The 18,806-nt window shown below is 37.8% G+C and overlaps 1 protein-coding gene across 1 annotated transcript; it reads right to left on the bottom strand.

The window, feature by feature from the left end:
- Positions 1-5,110: 5,110 nt before the first annotated feature.
- On the bottom strand, positions 5,111-6,304 carry LOC107806659 (auxin-induced protein 22D). Its single transcript, XM_016630862.2, is given in 4 exon segments — positions 5,111-5,371; positions 5,373-5,533; positions 5,649-5,854; positions 5,965-6,304. Coding segments are annotated over 4 exon segments (594 nt in total). The 5' UTR covers positions 6,168-6,304; the 3' UTR covers positions 5,111-5,347.
- Between the last annotated feature and the right edge of the window lie 12,502 nt (positions 6,305-18,806).

Raw genomic sequence — 18,806 nt, forward strand, 5'->3', positions numbered from 1 at the left:
GTGAGTTGTACGTCTCTACCTTTTTGTCACTAGCCTCGATTTTCTTTTCACCTGATTCGATCCACTTAGTGAGCTCCTCGAGCATCTTCATAATGGCGGGATCAGTCCCTAATTCATTAGCGTTCGATTTCTCCGGTATAGGTTCGATTCTATGAACAACTTCTTGTGATGTTTCGAGCTCAATTCTGCTTGGTGCTCGATTCTGATTTTGGAGTTGCATTATCACAACTTGTTGAGTCTGCAACATTTCACATATCATTCGAAGGCTAATTCTGCCTTCTCCACCGCTATGTGTGTTTTGATCGGCTGCTCAGGCATCTTTGCGGACACTATTTCTAGGGTCGACACTTAGATTTGCACTTAGGGTGACATGCGAACTGACATCGACGGGGACTGCGATCGGTACTCCCTCATGGCCAGCTTGAGGCACTTCGATCCCTAGGGTGGCTACACTATCGTTTTCTCCATGGAAACCGAAGCTGTCATCGGCGTGAATAGTACTGCTTACGAGTTAGACATATTGATCCTGAAATCAAAAACACTTACGAGAACAAGTGTAAAGCAGTGTGTGTTATGAAAATTAATACTAGGCAATCACTATTATCCTTAGCCTCATGGTGGGTGACAAACTGTTACCCCAAAAATTGAATAGCAATTAAATTTATAATGTTGTTTTAAGGACACGTGATTTCACCTAATATCAATTGATAAATACGAAAATTAGTAGCAAAAATTAACAATAAAATTAAGTAAACCAGTGTTTGAACGGAGTTCAGCTCTCGAGTTGAACACCCTCGAACTAATTGATGCAAGAATAGTTAAAAATATAATAATCTGATGAACAAGAATATAAATCAGAAAGTATTGTATTGCTTTGATATGCGTGAATGTAAGGTGTTTACGAAATGATCAAAACCCTCTTTATATAGTAAATGAATCCTACCTATGGTACAATTCTAATTACGAAAGTAAATCCCATGATTAGCCTGAACAATCGCCCTTGATTTGATCTCTTCCGGGATTTCTGCCGTGATCTTCGATCGGTCACGGATATCCCGCCTTTCCGTTATTGCGCTTTGCTCGAAATTTGCCATATTTGGTCTCGAACATCGCTGGCCTCGATCTCGAAAGGCACCTCAATTCTCAAACTCTACACCTTATCTTCGTCAGTTTGATCTGCTCCACTACGAGGCGGGCCCTCCATACAACTTCTGGTCTCGATCAAATAGTAAAATCGGGTAGGCCCGATTTTAACCGTATACAAAGTCTAATAAAATCTCAGTCAGACACATCAATTCTTTGCAATAAGGTTTTTGAGAGGATACTTCCAAAGGAAATACCGTAACAACTCCTAAAAACAACTGGTGTCCAAGACAATAATGTATTATGATAGTTCTTCGGCAACTTTAGAATCAGTGGCGGAGGCAGGATCTCCTCTAAGGGGGTTCAAAATGGAAAAAGTTAAAAAAGAATGTAGCTATTGGGAGTTGAACCTATGGTTTTACAAAGGTTTTGAACCCCCTTGACCACTAAGTTACACTTTTGGGTTGTATCAAGGGGATTCAAAACTTAATATATAGAGGTAAAAAAACATATTTTGCTTCATATATATAGTGTAATTTTTCAGTAAAGGGGGTTCGGGTGAACCCCTTCCGCCCCCTAAATCCGTATGATTTCTCTTGCATTGTCCTTTCCAATGGGTTTCGAAGATAAAAATACTTTATTGATTAGCCCATAAACTGACCTAGGTAAATCTATGAACTCCATTGGATTATTCCTTCTGACTAAGCATATGAACCATGAATTGTCCTAATAAGACAATTCAATCAATCCTTTGTTTTGAAAGAACTCTTCAAGGACCAAGCGATCCCTTTCCTTCATACTTCATATAAATAAATCTAAAATCTCAGAGTATATCTTTCCACGGATCGAAGGAAAAAAGACAGTTCGATCGGATATTTATTTTTAGATTCTTTTATCTGTTAGAAAAAGAACAAAAGATCTTTCTTGATCAATCCCTTTGCCTCTCATTCTTCAAGAATAAGGAAGATCTTTTTCAAGTTTGAATTTGTCCATTTGGAATCTGGGTTGTTCTACTTCATATTTATTTAATATGAATATTTTTCCTCTCTTTTTTTATATCATTCCTTAAGTCTCATAGGTTTGATCCTGTAGAATTTGACCCATTTTCTCATTGAACGAAAGGTACGGAATAAATCAGATTGATAAAAGTACCCCTGTTCAGAATGACAACACTTTTTCAGGGATGCAACAACATGTATAACCCGGTCCCCTAATACATTAATTAACTAGTCAATTTACACGCGCTTCGTGCGATATATTGGTAAATTTAGAAATGATCGTCTCATAAATTTAGCCAAGATTGAAGAGAAAAATTATGAAATTATTATAAGTAAAGGAAAGGAAAAAAGCTCTCAAGGACACTTGTGCCTAACAATGTGCATAAAGATTTATAAAGAAATTTACATACCTCAATTGAAAAATGGCCATAGATTCAATTTAGCAAATAATTGGAAAACAAAATGACAGACACAAAAAATGGTCATCATATATATGAAGCAATAATAGGAATTGCACAATATCAAATATAACACTTTACTTATCACGCCAGTTAATTATTTTATTTTTTCATTTTACTACGTACCATATTTGATAAACTCTAATGAGATTTCTCATGGCCAACTATCTCAGGAGTTGGGATAAACAAAAAGATAAATAGGTTGATTATATGAGTTTAAATATGAAATTTGGATAAATAAAGAGCATGTCATATTTCTCAGCTTAAGTTTCGTAAAAGAAACTCAATTAGCCTTTCTTGAAGTAGAGACATACTACACAAAAATGAATTAATAAAATGATACCACCTCTATCAGTAGTAGGAGAGGATTCTAGTGTTCACCTGAGATAAAATTCAAAAAGAACCAACTTAATATTCATTACCCTGAAGAAAAACAAATTTTACCAAATTAAGCACATACTAAATATTTCATACTTATCCACTAAAAGTTAGACCACAATATATTTACTTTGTGCAGTAATAAATCCTACTGATATGCAATATGTGTTGCTATAAAGTAGCAGTGCTATTACTAAAAATCAAATCTGCACTTCTTTCAAATATAACAATGGTTTCCCAAAGTGCAAATATAATTTCAGCAAAAAATATATAATCTGAAAATCCTTAGCACTATGTACTTCTACTATGTTGGGCACATTAACTTCCTCATGGATACTGGCATCACCAGCTTTGTCCAACAAAGAAGGAAGTCTGAATCGAAAATTATGATCTTACTTCCGCTCTAGGGAATTGATTAATCTCTCCTAATTGATCAATCATATAAGTGTTTATTGCAGGAAGTGAGGAAGAATATTTTTTCCCTTGATATAAATTGATCAATAATTAAATAAGCAAGAGAAATATAATGTACAACGTTATGGTCCTTGTCTTATTGAACCAATTTTGTTTCTTGTCAGCCAGAGCGGGTCCGCCAAATAATAAAAGCACATGCAAGAAATCTCTTCTTCTTCTTCTTTTTTTTTTTTTTTTTTTTGCAAAAAATATAAACTTCACCAAGCATAATACGAACCAATTCTTTTTTATTTAATGGGAGTATGAACCTATTTTTATAAATAGATAAACACATTCTTTTATTATCAAATATAATACCTTCCGAATTACACCATATATATGTAGCTTTTGTATTTCAAGAAGAAAAAAAAATAACCAAAAAACAAAAGGGAAAAAAGGAAGTATTGAAGGAAAGTTCCTTATATTTTCTCACAAAAATTAAGAAAATTTGACAAACAACTGAAATAAACCCTAATAACCTCAAATAAGATTCATCTTGCATTCCTCAACTTTTAAGAATATTATATCCTCCGGTACCTCCAAAATTACCATATTCTCTATTCCATCAACACATCCTTACACTGTTCCTTAATCTATTGCAATTATCTGCCTCATCTTACAAAAAAATGTATTAAGCATAGATAAGAGTAAGCATGAGAATGTTTCAATGAAAAAAGTGAGTTGCTAATTACAAACTGATAATGGATCAAGGGGACAATGAGATAAAAGGAGTTCCAGCAAGTGAAATGAAAAATTAAAAATACACATGAAATCAACGCTACACTAACCTATAAGCAATAAAAGGAAAAGAAGAGAAAAATTAACCTTTTTGGGAAGGGGACGAACACTAATAATAACTAAACCAAATAAGATTGGATACACGAGGAAAATAACACGAAGAAAGAAGATCATATTGGATGTAGTGGAAATAGTTGAGACTTGAGACTCACCATAGATCGCCTGTTTTTTTCTAAAAAGAAAACTGGAGAAAGTGATTGCTTCCCTATGGGTCAGTTACTTGCGTTTGGAATTTTATGTTTATCGTAACTATTTTCGTAATAGCAATTTTAAATGTACCATAATTGTTTTGTTAACAGATGTGAGAAGTGACTTTTGGTTTTCTTAAACAAGTGACTTTTAGATTTTCTAAAATAGTAGTATATAAATAGGAAAAATAGGGTAAAAGGCAAAAATAAGAAAAAAGATAATTTAATTTCTTGGTCAAATAGAGGTGCCACATCAACTCTGTTTGGCCCTCCTTTATATAGATATATAAATATAGATTCCACAACGCTAATTATATCTATCGTCTCAAGGAGGGACTCTCCGCAACGTTGCGTGCAAATTAATGATCTTCCTTAATCTGGATCCAAAGAATTACGTTTTAACGTTGAAATGAGAAATTTGGCTATTCCTATAATTTCTCCTACTCGGAATTGTAGAAGATCGACCATATATAAATAGTTCCTCTTTCTCTTTTTTCTTTTTTTTTTTTCTCGAGATTCCATTAATTAGTTCCTATTCTAATGCACGCCGTAGTTTGTTAAGAGTTATCGCAATATTAACCCATCGAAACGCCCTTTCGGAAAAATTAAAGTTCTTAAATCTTTTCCTGTATTCGAATAATCCGATGTAAAGTAATTAGCAGTCGAAATAACGTGTGCTCTTTGCTAAATTTTGTATTCCGGTATATATATATACTCCTATCGTAAATAATACAAAGTAGATTCTTGAAAAAAGTAAAGGAAAAAAAAAGAACTTTTTGTACAAGCTTAGATCTAGATCTATCCCATGCAACTGTATATGCGTTGCTGGGCTAGCAGTTACAAAACTGAAATCATACAAGATCTTGTCTTTCTCTTGTTCATCCTAGATCTGCTATCTGTATGTAATTCCATGTTAAAACCCCAATTATAAAGCTGTTGCTTTATAAGGACATATATTTCATGGATCCTTTTCTATTTTAAATTTTAAGGCCTATGTCCACAACCTATAGGCATGCCAAACCTTTAGCTTCAGATCCTTTCATAATTCTAAGCCTTCTGCAAGAGTTAAGGAACATATCCCATGGTACATCTCCAACTAGCATCCAATCACCATCCTTGTCTTCATATGTTGGTGCATAATCAGATCCATTGTATCCTTCTCTTTCTGTGTATACTCCTGAAATTTCAAAATTAAACACAAACACATTAGATTATATTCTAAGCCTAGAAATTAAGTAATATCACAAGTATATGTCATTCTAGGGTACTTTTTATAAGTTAACTGAACTTACCAATGGTGCACTTGAACATGTTTTGTAAAGCCTTGAGTAGCTCTGGGTAACTGTTGTAAACCTTAAGGTCAATTTTCCTCAAGTAAGGTGCTCCATCCATGCTAACTTTTAAGTACATCCCTGAGGAATTATCAGACTCGGATTTCTTGATTTGTAACACATTCTTTCTGTAAGATCGAACTGGTGGCCAGCCAACAACTTGTGCTCTGAATTTATTAAAACAAAATTCTTGTTAAAACTCAATTTATATAATTAAGAATCAAATCAACCAAGAAGAAAAAAAAAAAGAACTTTTAAAATACTAAACAACACTTACTTTGGTGCTGGGGCTGAGTCTTGTTCATTTTCCTTTCCACTAGATGAGTTATCCATCTCTGATGATGTTCTTTTCTTGCTATATTTAGCACTAGTAGAAGCAGAAGAAGATTGTTTCTCTGGTTCATCTATTCCAGGCAAACCTAATCTTAGTTCAGTTGCCTTAAGATTGAGATCCTTCTCGTAGGTTGCTGTTCTTTCCATCTCCACACAAATATAAAAGTATGTCTTAAGCACTTATAACTAGTAATTAATTGCCTTCTCCGGCGACGATGAATAACTGCTGACTTCTGGCAGTTATGCAAATGAAGAGTTGTTTTGCAAATTGGCAAGTTGGGAATGATGAATTATGAGGAAGAGGGGATATAATTTTATAGGATGAGAAAAGCGAGACAATATGTAGGCGAGTTATTCTCCTTGTACATTAATTTCATAGCACGGAAAATGAGTCTCACACGCTACTTTGTCATACGCGCCTTGTTGTTGCCATTTAAATGGACAGTGTGTTTAATACGCACGTTCACTGCGAGTTTTTGGAATAAGGTTTACGTTTCGTGAAACACAAATTTTCATGCACATCTATTGGTGTCGGTCACATGAACGGCAATGTTGGGTCGACTGAATTGAGATGAGGGAACATAGGAGGGACACCCCCACGCCAGTGTTGAAATAAGTGGTCCGGAAATAAACACAGAGTTATGGTTCAAAACTCGTAAATTTAAAATTTTGGATACACTGTATATTTATCGTTCCAGTTCCTTACATTACACTCATTTGATAGCATACGAATACATAACGTGAAAATAAATGAAGGGTATATGTAACGTGACAGGATTCGGGGGCGGAGCTAACAGTAATTTTAGCACTGTATTTGTATAGGTCCAAATTTGGACGACCACGATCACTGACGGATACGGCAAGCGACGAGGCCCTTACGATGCAGCGTCTTTTGGTCATTGTAGAGGGCGACGACTGACAAGGGTTAGTAAACGCACGATATTTGTAGTAATGTAGGCGTAACAGGAGACAGTAGGAATATACTTTTCGAATATTCTTTATGTTATACTTTTTAAGGTTCACGAGGGAATTGTCCCTTATAAATAGAGGGAGAAGACTTTGTAAAGGAGGAATGAAAAGTGAATACGAAAAAGACAACTTTTGCTTATTACAGTTTTGGAATCCACACATCATTTTTTATCTTGGTCAATAGCGCCCATTGCAATATTTCTCTATATTCGAAGCTATTATATTTACAATTAATCGTTTGGTTTCGACGTATTAAGCAGCAGTATTCACCTTATTCTGTCATGACCCGTATTTTCCACCCTCGGGAATCGTGATGACGTCTACTCGTAGAAGCTAGGCAAGCCACTAAACATAGAAATTTCTAACTCTTTCATTTTTAACCCTTTTTAACAATCTGAATTAACAGGTATCCAACATTTAGATATTAACGATAAATGAAATCAAGCGGAAGACTTAATCTAATATAATAACCAAGACTAGTACGATAATGACAACACACATCTCTACCCAGAATTCGGTGTCACAATATCATGGACAGACTAAGATTACTACAACAAATGTCTGAAAGAAATACAATCTGTCTCGAAATCAAATGAAAACAGAGTACATAATAAAGTAGAAGAGAATGTCGGGCCTGCGGACGCCTACAGGACTACCTCGGGATCTCTGGCTGGACTGAAGGCAGGCTCCCCAAGGGCTACTGTCCAAAAGCTGCTCCTGAATCTGCACATAGTGCAGAGTGTAGCATCAGCACAACCGACCCCATGTGCTGGTAAGTGCCTGGACTAACCCCGGCGAGGTAGTGACGAGGCTAGGACCAGACTCCAGATAAACAAGTGCAGTTATATAATATACATCAGAAAATAAACAGGAATAAACAATTAACATGGGATGGGGTACATGCTACAGGGAAAATATCGAATCCAGCAGAAACTTAAGAGAAATATGAGATAACAATTCAAGATTTACAGCAAAACTATAATAACATTGTTGCGGCGCGCAACCCGATCCCTATCATTTAACACTGTTGCGGCGTGCAACCCGATACATTTATATCACTGTTGCGGCGTGCAACCCGATCTAATATAATATTATTGCAGTGTGCAACCCGATCCAACATAACATTGTTGCAGCGTGCAACCCGTTCCATATATAGTATTGTTACGTCGTGCAACCTGATCCAACATAACATTAATATACCTTTAGCAACAACCATACCAAGAGTCCCGGCAAGGGATCAACAATAAACTACACTATCCCGGCAAGGGATTCGACAGTAAAAGTAAATACTTCCTGGCAAGGGAGAAATAGCTATAACCAATCTTAACCCAACTTCTACTCATCTCAGCTAATTTCAGTACTCAATCATAAGTAATTTCCACGAAAACAAACTTATTCCTTGCTCAATATCGAGAATCATCAATTAAAGCATCTGTAGTATTATTTAAGAACACAAAATAAATTGTAATTTAAGACTCACGGTCATTCTCGACACCAATATATAGATACTCGTCACCATGCCTATACGTCGTACTCAACAAAAAGCAAATAGCAAATAGGACACAACTTCTAATCCCTCAAGCTAAGGTTAGACCGAACACTTACATCGAACTTCCACGGCCAACTCAAACCTCAAACACTGCCTTTCCTTTTGAATTTGACTCCAAATTAATTGTTTCTAGACATAATTGACTTAATAACGTCAATAAACGCTAAACAGTCCAATTCTAATGCTTAATTATAGCTTTCCCATCATTCTTCCCAAAAAGTCAAAAATTGACCCCGGGCCCGCTTGGTCAAAACATGAGGTTCGGACCAAAATCCGATCACTCATTCACCCACGAGCTCGAATATATATTTTGTTTTGAAATCCGACCCCAAAACGAGGTCAAACTCCCAAATAATCAAAATGCCCTAACTCTACCCAAATCCCTAATTTTCTACCCTTAATCTTATGTTTTAGGCATAGAAATCTAGTGGGTGTTGATAAAAATGGAAGAAAACGAGCTTAGGATTACATACCTATGAAGCTATAGTGAAGTTCCTCTTCAAAAATCGTCCAAGAGGTGTAGAGAAGATGAAGTTTATGAAAAATGGTAGAATTCCCGTAATACATTCTGTTTTTGGAACTTAAAATAACTGGGCGAATTTGCTCTATGCGTTCGTGATAAGCTAGGCCTGAGAGACCTTCGCGTTCACGGAGAACTAACTCCTCGAGCCTTCGCGTTCGCGTCTAGGTGGTCGCGTTCGCGTAGGTATAATACCCCTCGCCCTGCACAGGCTCACAAGCCTTCGCGTTCGTGATACCAAGCCCGCGTTCGCGAAGGGAAGAACCCCCAAAACTTCGCGTTCACGTAGAAGGAAATTTCCTTCAACATGAATTACTCATCGCGTTCGCGAGGGTCCTCCGGCGAACGCGAAGAAGAAAATACCAGCACTCTAGAAACTGAAAAACCTGCAACTTTTATGAGTTCAAAAACCTTCTGAAACACACCCAAGCCCTCGGGGCTCCAAACCAAACATACGTACTAACTCATAAACATCATATGAACTTATCCGCGCGATCAAATCGCCAAATTAACCCCTTAAACAACGAAGTAAACATCAAAATCAATGAAATATTTCAAAACTTCTTAAAACATCAAATTTGGCATTTAAGGTCTGAATCACGTCAAACGGATTTCGTTTCTTACCAAACTTCACAAAATTATCTTAAATCACATATAAGACCTGTACCGGGCACCGGAACCAAAATACGGGCCCAATACCAACATGTTCTAATCAAAATTCATTTCCAAATACTTTAAACAATTTCAGAAAATAATTTTCTTTAAAAAAATTCATTTCTCGGGCTTGGGATCTCGGAATTCGATTCCGGGCGTACTCGCAAGTCCCATATTTTCCTATGGACCCTCCAGGACTGTCAAATTATGGGTCCGGGTCCGTTAACCCAAAACGTTGACCGAAGTCAAATTCATTCATTTTATAGTCAAAATTTATCATTTTTCACAGATTTTCACATATAAGCTTTCCGGCTACGCGTCCGGACTGTGCACGCAAATCGAGGTGTTGCTAAAAGATGTTTTTAAAGCCTTAGAACGTAGAATTGTATTTTAAAACAAGTGATGACCTCTTGGGTCATCACATTCTCCACATCTAAAACAACCGTTCGTCCTCGAACGGACAGAAGAAGGAAGTAACTGAGTCGGGGAAAAGATGGGGATAACGGCTCCGCATATCGGACTCAGACTCCAGGTCGATGTCTCAGGAGGCTGACCTCTCAACTGAACACGAACAGAAGGAAAACTCTTCGATCTCAACTAGCGAACCTGCCGATCTAGGATAGCTACTGGCTCCTCCTTATAAGACAAGTCCTTGTCCAACTAGATAGTGCTGAAATCTAACACGTGGGATGGATCGCGGTGATACTTCCGAAGCATAGACACATGAAACACTGGATGCATGGCTGACAAGCTCGGCGACAATGCAAGTCTATAAGCCACCTCTCCCACTCGATCAAGGATCTCAAACGGGCCAATGAACCTAGGGCTAAGCTTGCCCTTCTTCCCAAATCTCATCACGCCTTTCATAGGCGACACTCGAAGCAAAACTCGCTCACCGGCCATAAATGCTAAATCACGAACCTTGGGGTCGACACAACTCTTTTGCCTGGACTGAGCTGTACGAAGCCTATCCTAAATGATCCTAACCTTGTCCAAGGCATCCTGAACCAGATCCGTACCTAACAACCGAGCCTCTCCCGACTCAAACCATCCAATCGGAGACCGAAATTGCCTACCATATAAAGCCTCATAAGGAGCCATTTGGATACTCGACTGGTAGCTGTTGTTGTAGGCAAACTCTAATAAAGGCAAAAACTAATCCCACGAGCCTCCAAAGTCAATGACACAAACTCGGAGCATGTCCTCCAAAATCTGAATGGTCCGATTGGACTGCCCGTCCGTGTGAGGATGAAATGTTGTGCTCAACTCAACCCACGTTCCCAACTCTTACTGAACTGCTCTCCAGAAGTGTGAGGTAAACTGTGTACCTCGGTCCGAAATGATAAACACGGGCACGCCATGAAGGCGAACAATCTCCTGGATATAGATCTCAACTAACCTCTCAGAAGAATAGGAGACTGCCACAGGAATGAAATGCGCTGACTTGGTCAGCCTATCAATAATGACCCATACTGCGTCGAACTTCCTCCGAGTCTACGAGAGTCCAACAACGAAATCCATAGTGATCCGCTCCCACTTCCACTCGGGAAGGTCAATCCTCTAAAATGAACCACCAGGCCTCTGATGCTCGTACTTAACCTGCTAACAATTTAAACACTGAGCCACATATGCAACGATATCCTTCTTCATTCTCCTCCACCAATAATGTTGCCGCAAATCCTGATACATCTTCGCGGCGCCCGGATGAATAGAGTACCGGGAGCTATGGGCCTCCTCTAAAATCAACTCTCGGAATCCATCCACATTAGGCACACAAACTCGGCCCTGCAATCTCAAAACTCCATCATCACCTAAGGTAACCTACTTGGCACCTTTGTGCTGCACCGTGTCTCTAAGGACACACAAATAGGGATCATCATACTGCCGATCACGAATACGCTCCAATAATGAAGAACGAGCGATTGTGCAAGCTAACACATGGATGGGCTCAGAAACATCCAACCTCATGAACTGATTGGCCAAAGTTTGAATTTCCAAAGCAAGCGGTCTCTCACTGACCGGAATATAAGCAAGACTACCCATACTGTCTAACTTCCTGCTTAAAGTATCGGCCACCACATTGGCCTTTCCCGGATGATATAAGATGGTGATATCATAGTCTTTAAACAACTCCAACCACCTCTTCTGCCTCAAATTCAACTCCTTTTGCTTGAACAAATACTGAAGACTCTTGTGATCCGTGAACACCTCACATGCCATGCCATACAGATAATGCCTCCAAATCGATGATAGTAGCCTGCCAATTGTCACACCTCCTTTTTCACTACACCCGCGAGGGGTGAAGGAGTTTTTTCCAATTAAAGGACAATCGAGATGGGATTTCTTTATTTATTCAGAGTCGCCACTTGGGAGATTTATGGTGTCCCAAGTCACCGATTGAATCCCGAACCGAGGAAAAGATTGACTCTGTTTAATAGTTCGCGAATCAAAAATCCGGATAAGGAATTCTGTTAATCCGGGAGAAGGTGTTAGGCATTCCCGAGTTCCGTGGTTCTAGCACGGTCGCTCAACTATTATATTTGGCTTGATTATTTGATTTTACACAATTATGAGTTCCTGTGCAAATTTTATCCCTTTACCGCTTTTATTATTATATTTTAAAAGAATGTGAACATCGTATAAAAATATGTCTTTGGATTGCGTCACATGAAATGCACCCGCAATCCGGAACGCATTTTTATTCAATGTTTTGGGATTTGGATTTGGGTCGCATGAAATGCACACCCGAGTTTAAGAGGGTAAGATTACTAAAATGCGCGCCTACAGCAATTAGCGTATTACTATTTTTGGGTAAGGCCGTGGAGTTTTGCTAAAAGCAGCTCATCCCAAAGTCTAAGTAATTTAAAAAAAAAAATTACCGAGGGCCCCGCAATTTGTGATTTCCTATGGCGAGGCACACCTCCATTTTTATTTTAAAAGAATCATCCTATAGTAACTATGTTTTTCTATTTTCGTCCGTCTCTAAAATAAAATAAGAAAGGGTACCTAATTTATTACATGCATGCGGGTTATTGGTTAAGATCCATGTACGTTTTGTTAATTCTGAAAATGGTGCAATAAGGGCGATCTGTTTACCATTTATTGGACCCAAGTCCAACGTATGTGAGGTAAAATTGGACTCAGGCCATCCTTAATCCAATAGGGCTAATTAATGGTTTCTACACATTCATAGCTTGTAAAAATGGTATCATCTTATTAACAAATTCATTCAAATTTAAAGTGGCGTTCTACTGTAATGTAAGAACTTGGAAATCTAATAAATTTTCTTTTTAAAAAAAAAACCATTTATATGCATTAAATCAACTACTTGTATCTAATTAAACCATGTTCCTGTCAGTTTCCGAAATAGGCCATTTATTCAATGAGATAACTATTGAATGCTTGATAATAATCTAAATGGCCTAACATGCTCTTGATATATGCAATTTAACAAATAATACTGAAGCTAACAGAGCAAGAGTTACTATATCAATCCTTTTTAACTAAACATACATGGCTAGTTTTCTTACTAAACTATTGCAAAAAAAAAATGTCCAGTTATATATAAATAAACACTTACATGATTCTAATGAAAAAGGTATTCTAATACGTATACAAGTAAATAAACAACTATAATGAACTTAAAACTTCAACTCTTCACTTATTTATATTCATGCTTCAAGTTTTAACCTACAAGAACCAGTGTATCAATTTGTATACCTGGTATTTGAAAAGCAAAGAGAAGAAGAGGAGGATCAGTGCAGAAAGCAGCAGTAACAACAACAACAACAATAGCAGGTTCAGCAGTATCCCGCAATACAACCAGTAAAACCAATAACAGATAAACCAGTAGTAGATTGAAAAACCAACAGCAAACTTAAGAATATCCAATAGTAGCTTCAGACAAAATTAACAGCAACGCCAAACGAATCCCAGTAATACCAAAATGCAGCCACAGTCAAAGCAGAAGAGAAATAGATGCAAAGCAACAATAGTTGCCTTACTTTGAACACTCAGACGAAACAAACTGATACTATTGAAATAAACCTCAGCCTTATCCCTCTTAAAAATACAATGGTCTTTTAGGTTAAGAAGTACAGCCTAATGTCACTCTTTTTCGAAAAATTCTGTCTCTCTTTCTGTCCAGACCCTCCCCTCTCTTTATACAAGTCTGTCCCTTCTCTTTAAGTGCTGCCCGACCTTTTTTCCTTTCAAAAAAATCAGAAATCCCCACTAAAAATCTGCTCTTTTTACTTTAAATCCTACTAAGGAAGCCTTTTCCCTGATTTTCAGCCCCCCATTACCTTTTGTTCCCCATTAGTGCATTAATTAATTCATACTAATATCCCATTAACAAAGCACTACCATTAACATACTATCCTAACTGTTTCATTCCCATAATACCCCTAAAAATTCTTAATATTACTACCATCATAACACAGACACTGCTTCATTACAGCTCTAAAATTTGAAATCTGTTTTCCTTTTAACAAAGATTAAAAACTGACTTTTAACTGTAACCAAACTTATTTCTGATTACTGAAGGATTAAGGTTAGAAATTAATTGGAACAAATGAACTTGGAATTGAATCGATCTAGACTTAATCACAACATAGAACTTAACAAAATCCTTAAAACTGAAACTGAAATAATTAATCAATATGCACATGAATGCAAACATCAAGAATTCAAGTTCATTGTCATTAGGATGACAATGTCCTGAAACCAAATGGCCACGGATCAAATATACACAACAATGTTTGACAAACTTTCTGTTCAAACAAGAGTGCCTTAATTGACGAGAACTAATTTAACTGACTACCTAAAACAAACGATAACAGTCAATACAAAATAAACAAACAGGTTGTTTCAATCAACAATAACAGGAACATGGACTTATAATAAAATAACTATTCGACGAACTTAATTAAATCGATTACACACATTGTAACTCACAGCAATTACAACAAACAGAAACAATGCTATAATTTGATCGAATAAATGGGTATAGTGGATATGAGACAGAATTAAGTAAAAAAAATAGGAAAATTATACAGATTACTACAACAGGCAATAATACATACATAGAGTACAAAAGAAAAACAGGGAAAATACCTCTGAATCTTCAAACCCAAAATATGTCCCAATTTTGAATCGATTTGAACCTTATTGAGGTCGAACGGACCTGAATCGAAGTATTCTAATTTGAGAATACTCTGATTAAGGTCCATTAGACCCCAAACCTTCCTTTAATAGGACAAATTCCATGATTTGGAATATTAGGGTTCCATTTTTCTCGGATTTAGGGTTTGATCATATCTGGGCATATTTGAAAGGAATCAAGAGTGGTTTAGGGGTGAGGGAGGCCTAGGGGTCACCTGTTATGAATTTGAAATGGATCTGGGCAGTTCATGTTTGGCTCGAATCTTCAAATGAAGATTCGAGCAGTTCCAGGAAGATTCGACCTAAGCTATTACCGGATCTATGACGAGGATAGTCAGGAGAAGTCCTGGTGTTGATTTGGAAGCCATCGGAAAAGGTTGGGTTTTCAGGCCAAGCTTTGATCGAAGATTCGAGATGTTGGGGCCTGATTCGAGGGATATAGGTTACAGATTTGGAACGGGGAGATCGAGGGGAAGCTATGGTGTAAAGATGGAGTCGTTTGGACCACCGGAACCACCGTGAGGCGATTTTTGGTGGGCGGTGCACGGTGGTTGATGGTGGGGGTATGTTTGGTCTCTGAAGGAGACGATGAACAGGAAAAGGGGGGTGTTTGGTTTGGGGGGTTGGGGTAGAGGATTAAGTTTATATAGGGAGGGGTGGATGGATCCTGGCCATTGGATCAGGTGAGATTGATGGCCAGGATCTTCTCACTTAAGGGAACGACGTCGTTTTGGTAGTGCTGGGGCGGTCCGGGTTTTGAGGTGATGGGTCGGGTATTGGGACGGGTATGAAAGATGTGATCTTGGCCGTTGATCCATTTGAGATTAACGGCCCCGCTCAATTGTGACAAAAACGGTGCCGTTCGGGCACCTCTGAGGAGACGGACCAGTTTACGCATTGGGCCAGCTCGTTTTGGGCCTGCTTTCATTTTAATTTTTTGGCCCAAACCGGGTTTTCTTTATTTTTTCCAACTCTTTTTCTTTTCTACTTTTATTCCTAATTTCACACAATTCCTAATTAAATTGTAAAATCAATTAACACTTGACAATAAATATCACACAAATTAAACATTTAATTAAAAATCAAAATCACACAAAGGCATACTTAAATGACAAAAATTATAACAATTACATATCTTTTGTGATTTTCCTTCTTTTTAAACCAAACTATGGTTTATAATTTCCTAAATATATTATTTTTATATTATCCTTTTATATAAACCAATGATTAATTAATTCTAAAAATGCAATATTAATTCCTGAACGCATATGCATCTGCATTACCATTTTTTTTTGTATTTTTCCTTAATTAGAATAAAATAAACATGCACAAACGAAATGCCACGAAAATTCAAAAATTGCATACAAAGAAAAATTATTTGTGATTTCTTTTGGAGTAGTTCTTGTGAGGCAAAAATCACGTGCTCACAGCTGCCCCTCTTTGTCCGAAAATACGAAGAGTTTTCGTACAAAGATAAAGTGAGCGTATACGAGCGATTTTTGCACGTTTGACTATTCCGTGTGAAGCATTTTTGAAAGATTTGACCGAACCTTGCTTCAAAGGTTTCCTACATATCCCTGGCTAAAAGGGAATCAGGTCAATGTAGTTCGGGAAGTTTTGGTAGCTGGGACTACCATGGGATTGTTGTTACTGTTGTTGCTTGCTGTTGCTACTGCCTCCCGATCTTCTTATTACACCATGCCAAAAGAAAATAAGAAGCTAGACTAAGCTAGGAATTACAAAATCTTATCTGTCTTTCCCTTGCTCTGGTTGCCTTGCTTTCTTGTCGGCTTGTGTTTCCTCTGGTGCCTTTTTTCGAAAAACTGCTGAGGATGACACTGGCCTTTTGCCTTTTTGAACATAAATATATTCTGTTCTGTCTGCTGCGGACACCGCTTCCTACATTAAAGCTTGTTATGCTGGGGATCTTTATTGCACTCCCCCTCATTACTGACTTCTATTTGATCTTGAAATGTACTCCTCTGTTCTGCAGGCGGGCTCCTGACTTCAACATCTTCCTCAAAATTTTAACACCTCTATTCTCCAGGCGGGCTCCTGATTTCTTCAACTTCCCAAAATAATCCATCCATTCTCCAGGCGGGCTCCTGACTTCAATAACTTCTTAAATTCTAACACCTCCATTCTCCAGTCGGGCTTCTGACTTCTTCAACTTAAAATATAACAACCTCCATTCTACAGGCAGGCTCATGACTTCTCCAACTTAAAATTTAACAACCTCCGTTCTACAGGTGGGCTCCTGACTTCAACAACTGCTCAAAATAATTCAGCCTCCATTCTCCAGGCGGGCTCCTGACTTCAATAACTTCTTAAATTTTATCACCTCTATTCTCCAGGCGGGCTCCTGACTTCTTCAACTTAAAATATAACAACCTCCGTTCTCCAGGCGGGCTCCTGACTTCTTCAACTGCTTCCTTCAAAATTGGTGTTTTATTCCTCTGAAAATTGTTGGGGATAACACCGATATTTTATTTCATCAATGTGTCATTTTCCTTCCTTATAGACTACTTCCTTTAAAGTTGGTGCTTTCACTTCCCTGAAACCTGCCGGGAATAACGCTGCTAGGGAATTATCCTTCTCCTTTTAACAATGGTGGGGATGATACTAATTATCTTGCTTTTTCCAAGATTGCTATTCTCTTAAAACTTGTATCTCCTTTCTCGTATACTGCTGGGGATTTTTCTTCCTTCAACAATTGTGTTATCTTCTCTCTTTCCCAAATGACTATCTGGTTTTAAGAAAATTTTCGTAATGAGAGAAAATTTTCTGCCCCAATTTGATGATCTTCTCTGTGATCCTGTCTTCCTGCGGTCAATAATATTTCTTTTCCCTGTTTCAAATCAAAGAAAAATTTATTAGTTTAAAATGGGGCGAGTGGTCGTGCCACTTCTGCTGAGGATGGTTTTTTTTTCCTTTCCTTGCATTGCTATAAAACTTGCTGGGGAGAATATTGATTGTTGGGGCTGGTATTCCTGCTGGGGATGGTTTTCGTTTCTTTTCCTTCCCCGCTCCGTGTTGTCCGACCATTGTGGAGCTTGGTAGAAAATCTATCGGAGTTGTTCCTGTATCTTGCAAATCTACTGGGGTTCCTCTTGGAATTTGATCCATAACTTCCCTTGGAATTTTGCGTCTCTTAGGATCTAGACCCATTCATTATTTGGTCTTGCGACAAACTTCTTTTCGCTTTGTCACCTTATCTTTGGCTTGTCCTTTTCGCATTTTGCCTTGCACCATTTTGGCAACTGGTAGTAAGCTCTAAAAATCCTTTTCAAAAATAAACTGTTGGGGAAATAAAATCTTTTAAACCAAGAAATGAAAGAGTGATAATTTTAAAGATAGAAAAAGAAGTCTTTCTGAACAAACGTTGGGGAAAACGAAAAGAAAAGAACTTATCTGAATGATATAACCAATTCCAACAATCATGTCATGCATTCCGGATTGATCAACCCAGTCTATTTGTATCAATCAATCTTTCGGATGGCCTCATTTCGCTAGGGATAAATAAATACTCAACTTTTGCCAAAGGTGGACCTTTTCCGCCAATCTTGCCTTATCGCCTCATAGTGCCCTTCGAGGGGTTTTCACTAATAAGACTCTCTCATTTCTCTCAACTCCCGTCGCCTCATGGTGCCTGTGAAGGTTTTCACCGATAATACTCTCTCATTTTATTTTATTTTTCAGCTGGGGATTGGAGCGTTGTCGATATGACGCTCTTTGTTGGGGATTCTTTCGGCTATCAATTCATTTCCAGTTTATGATCCTCTTCTCTACTGGGGATCAGAGTGTTGTTACCGACTTCCACGTGCATGAACTTGGCACTTCTCGGATACTGATCGGGAGGCCTTTTTTGGACATCAATATGGTTTTTTTGTGTATGGCTAAAAGGAAAAGGGGTATCAAAAGTTTAAAATAA

Source organism: Nicotiana tabacum, chromosome 22, assembly GCF_000715075.1.
Source record: "Nicotiana tabacum cultivar K326 chromosome 22, ASM71507v2, whole genome shotgun sequence".
In the NCBI taxonomy this organism is placed as follows: domain Eukaryota; kingdom Viridiplantae; phylum Streptophyta; class Magnoliopsida; order Solanales; family Solanaceae; genus Nicotiana; species Nicotiana tabacum.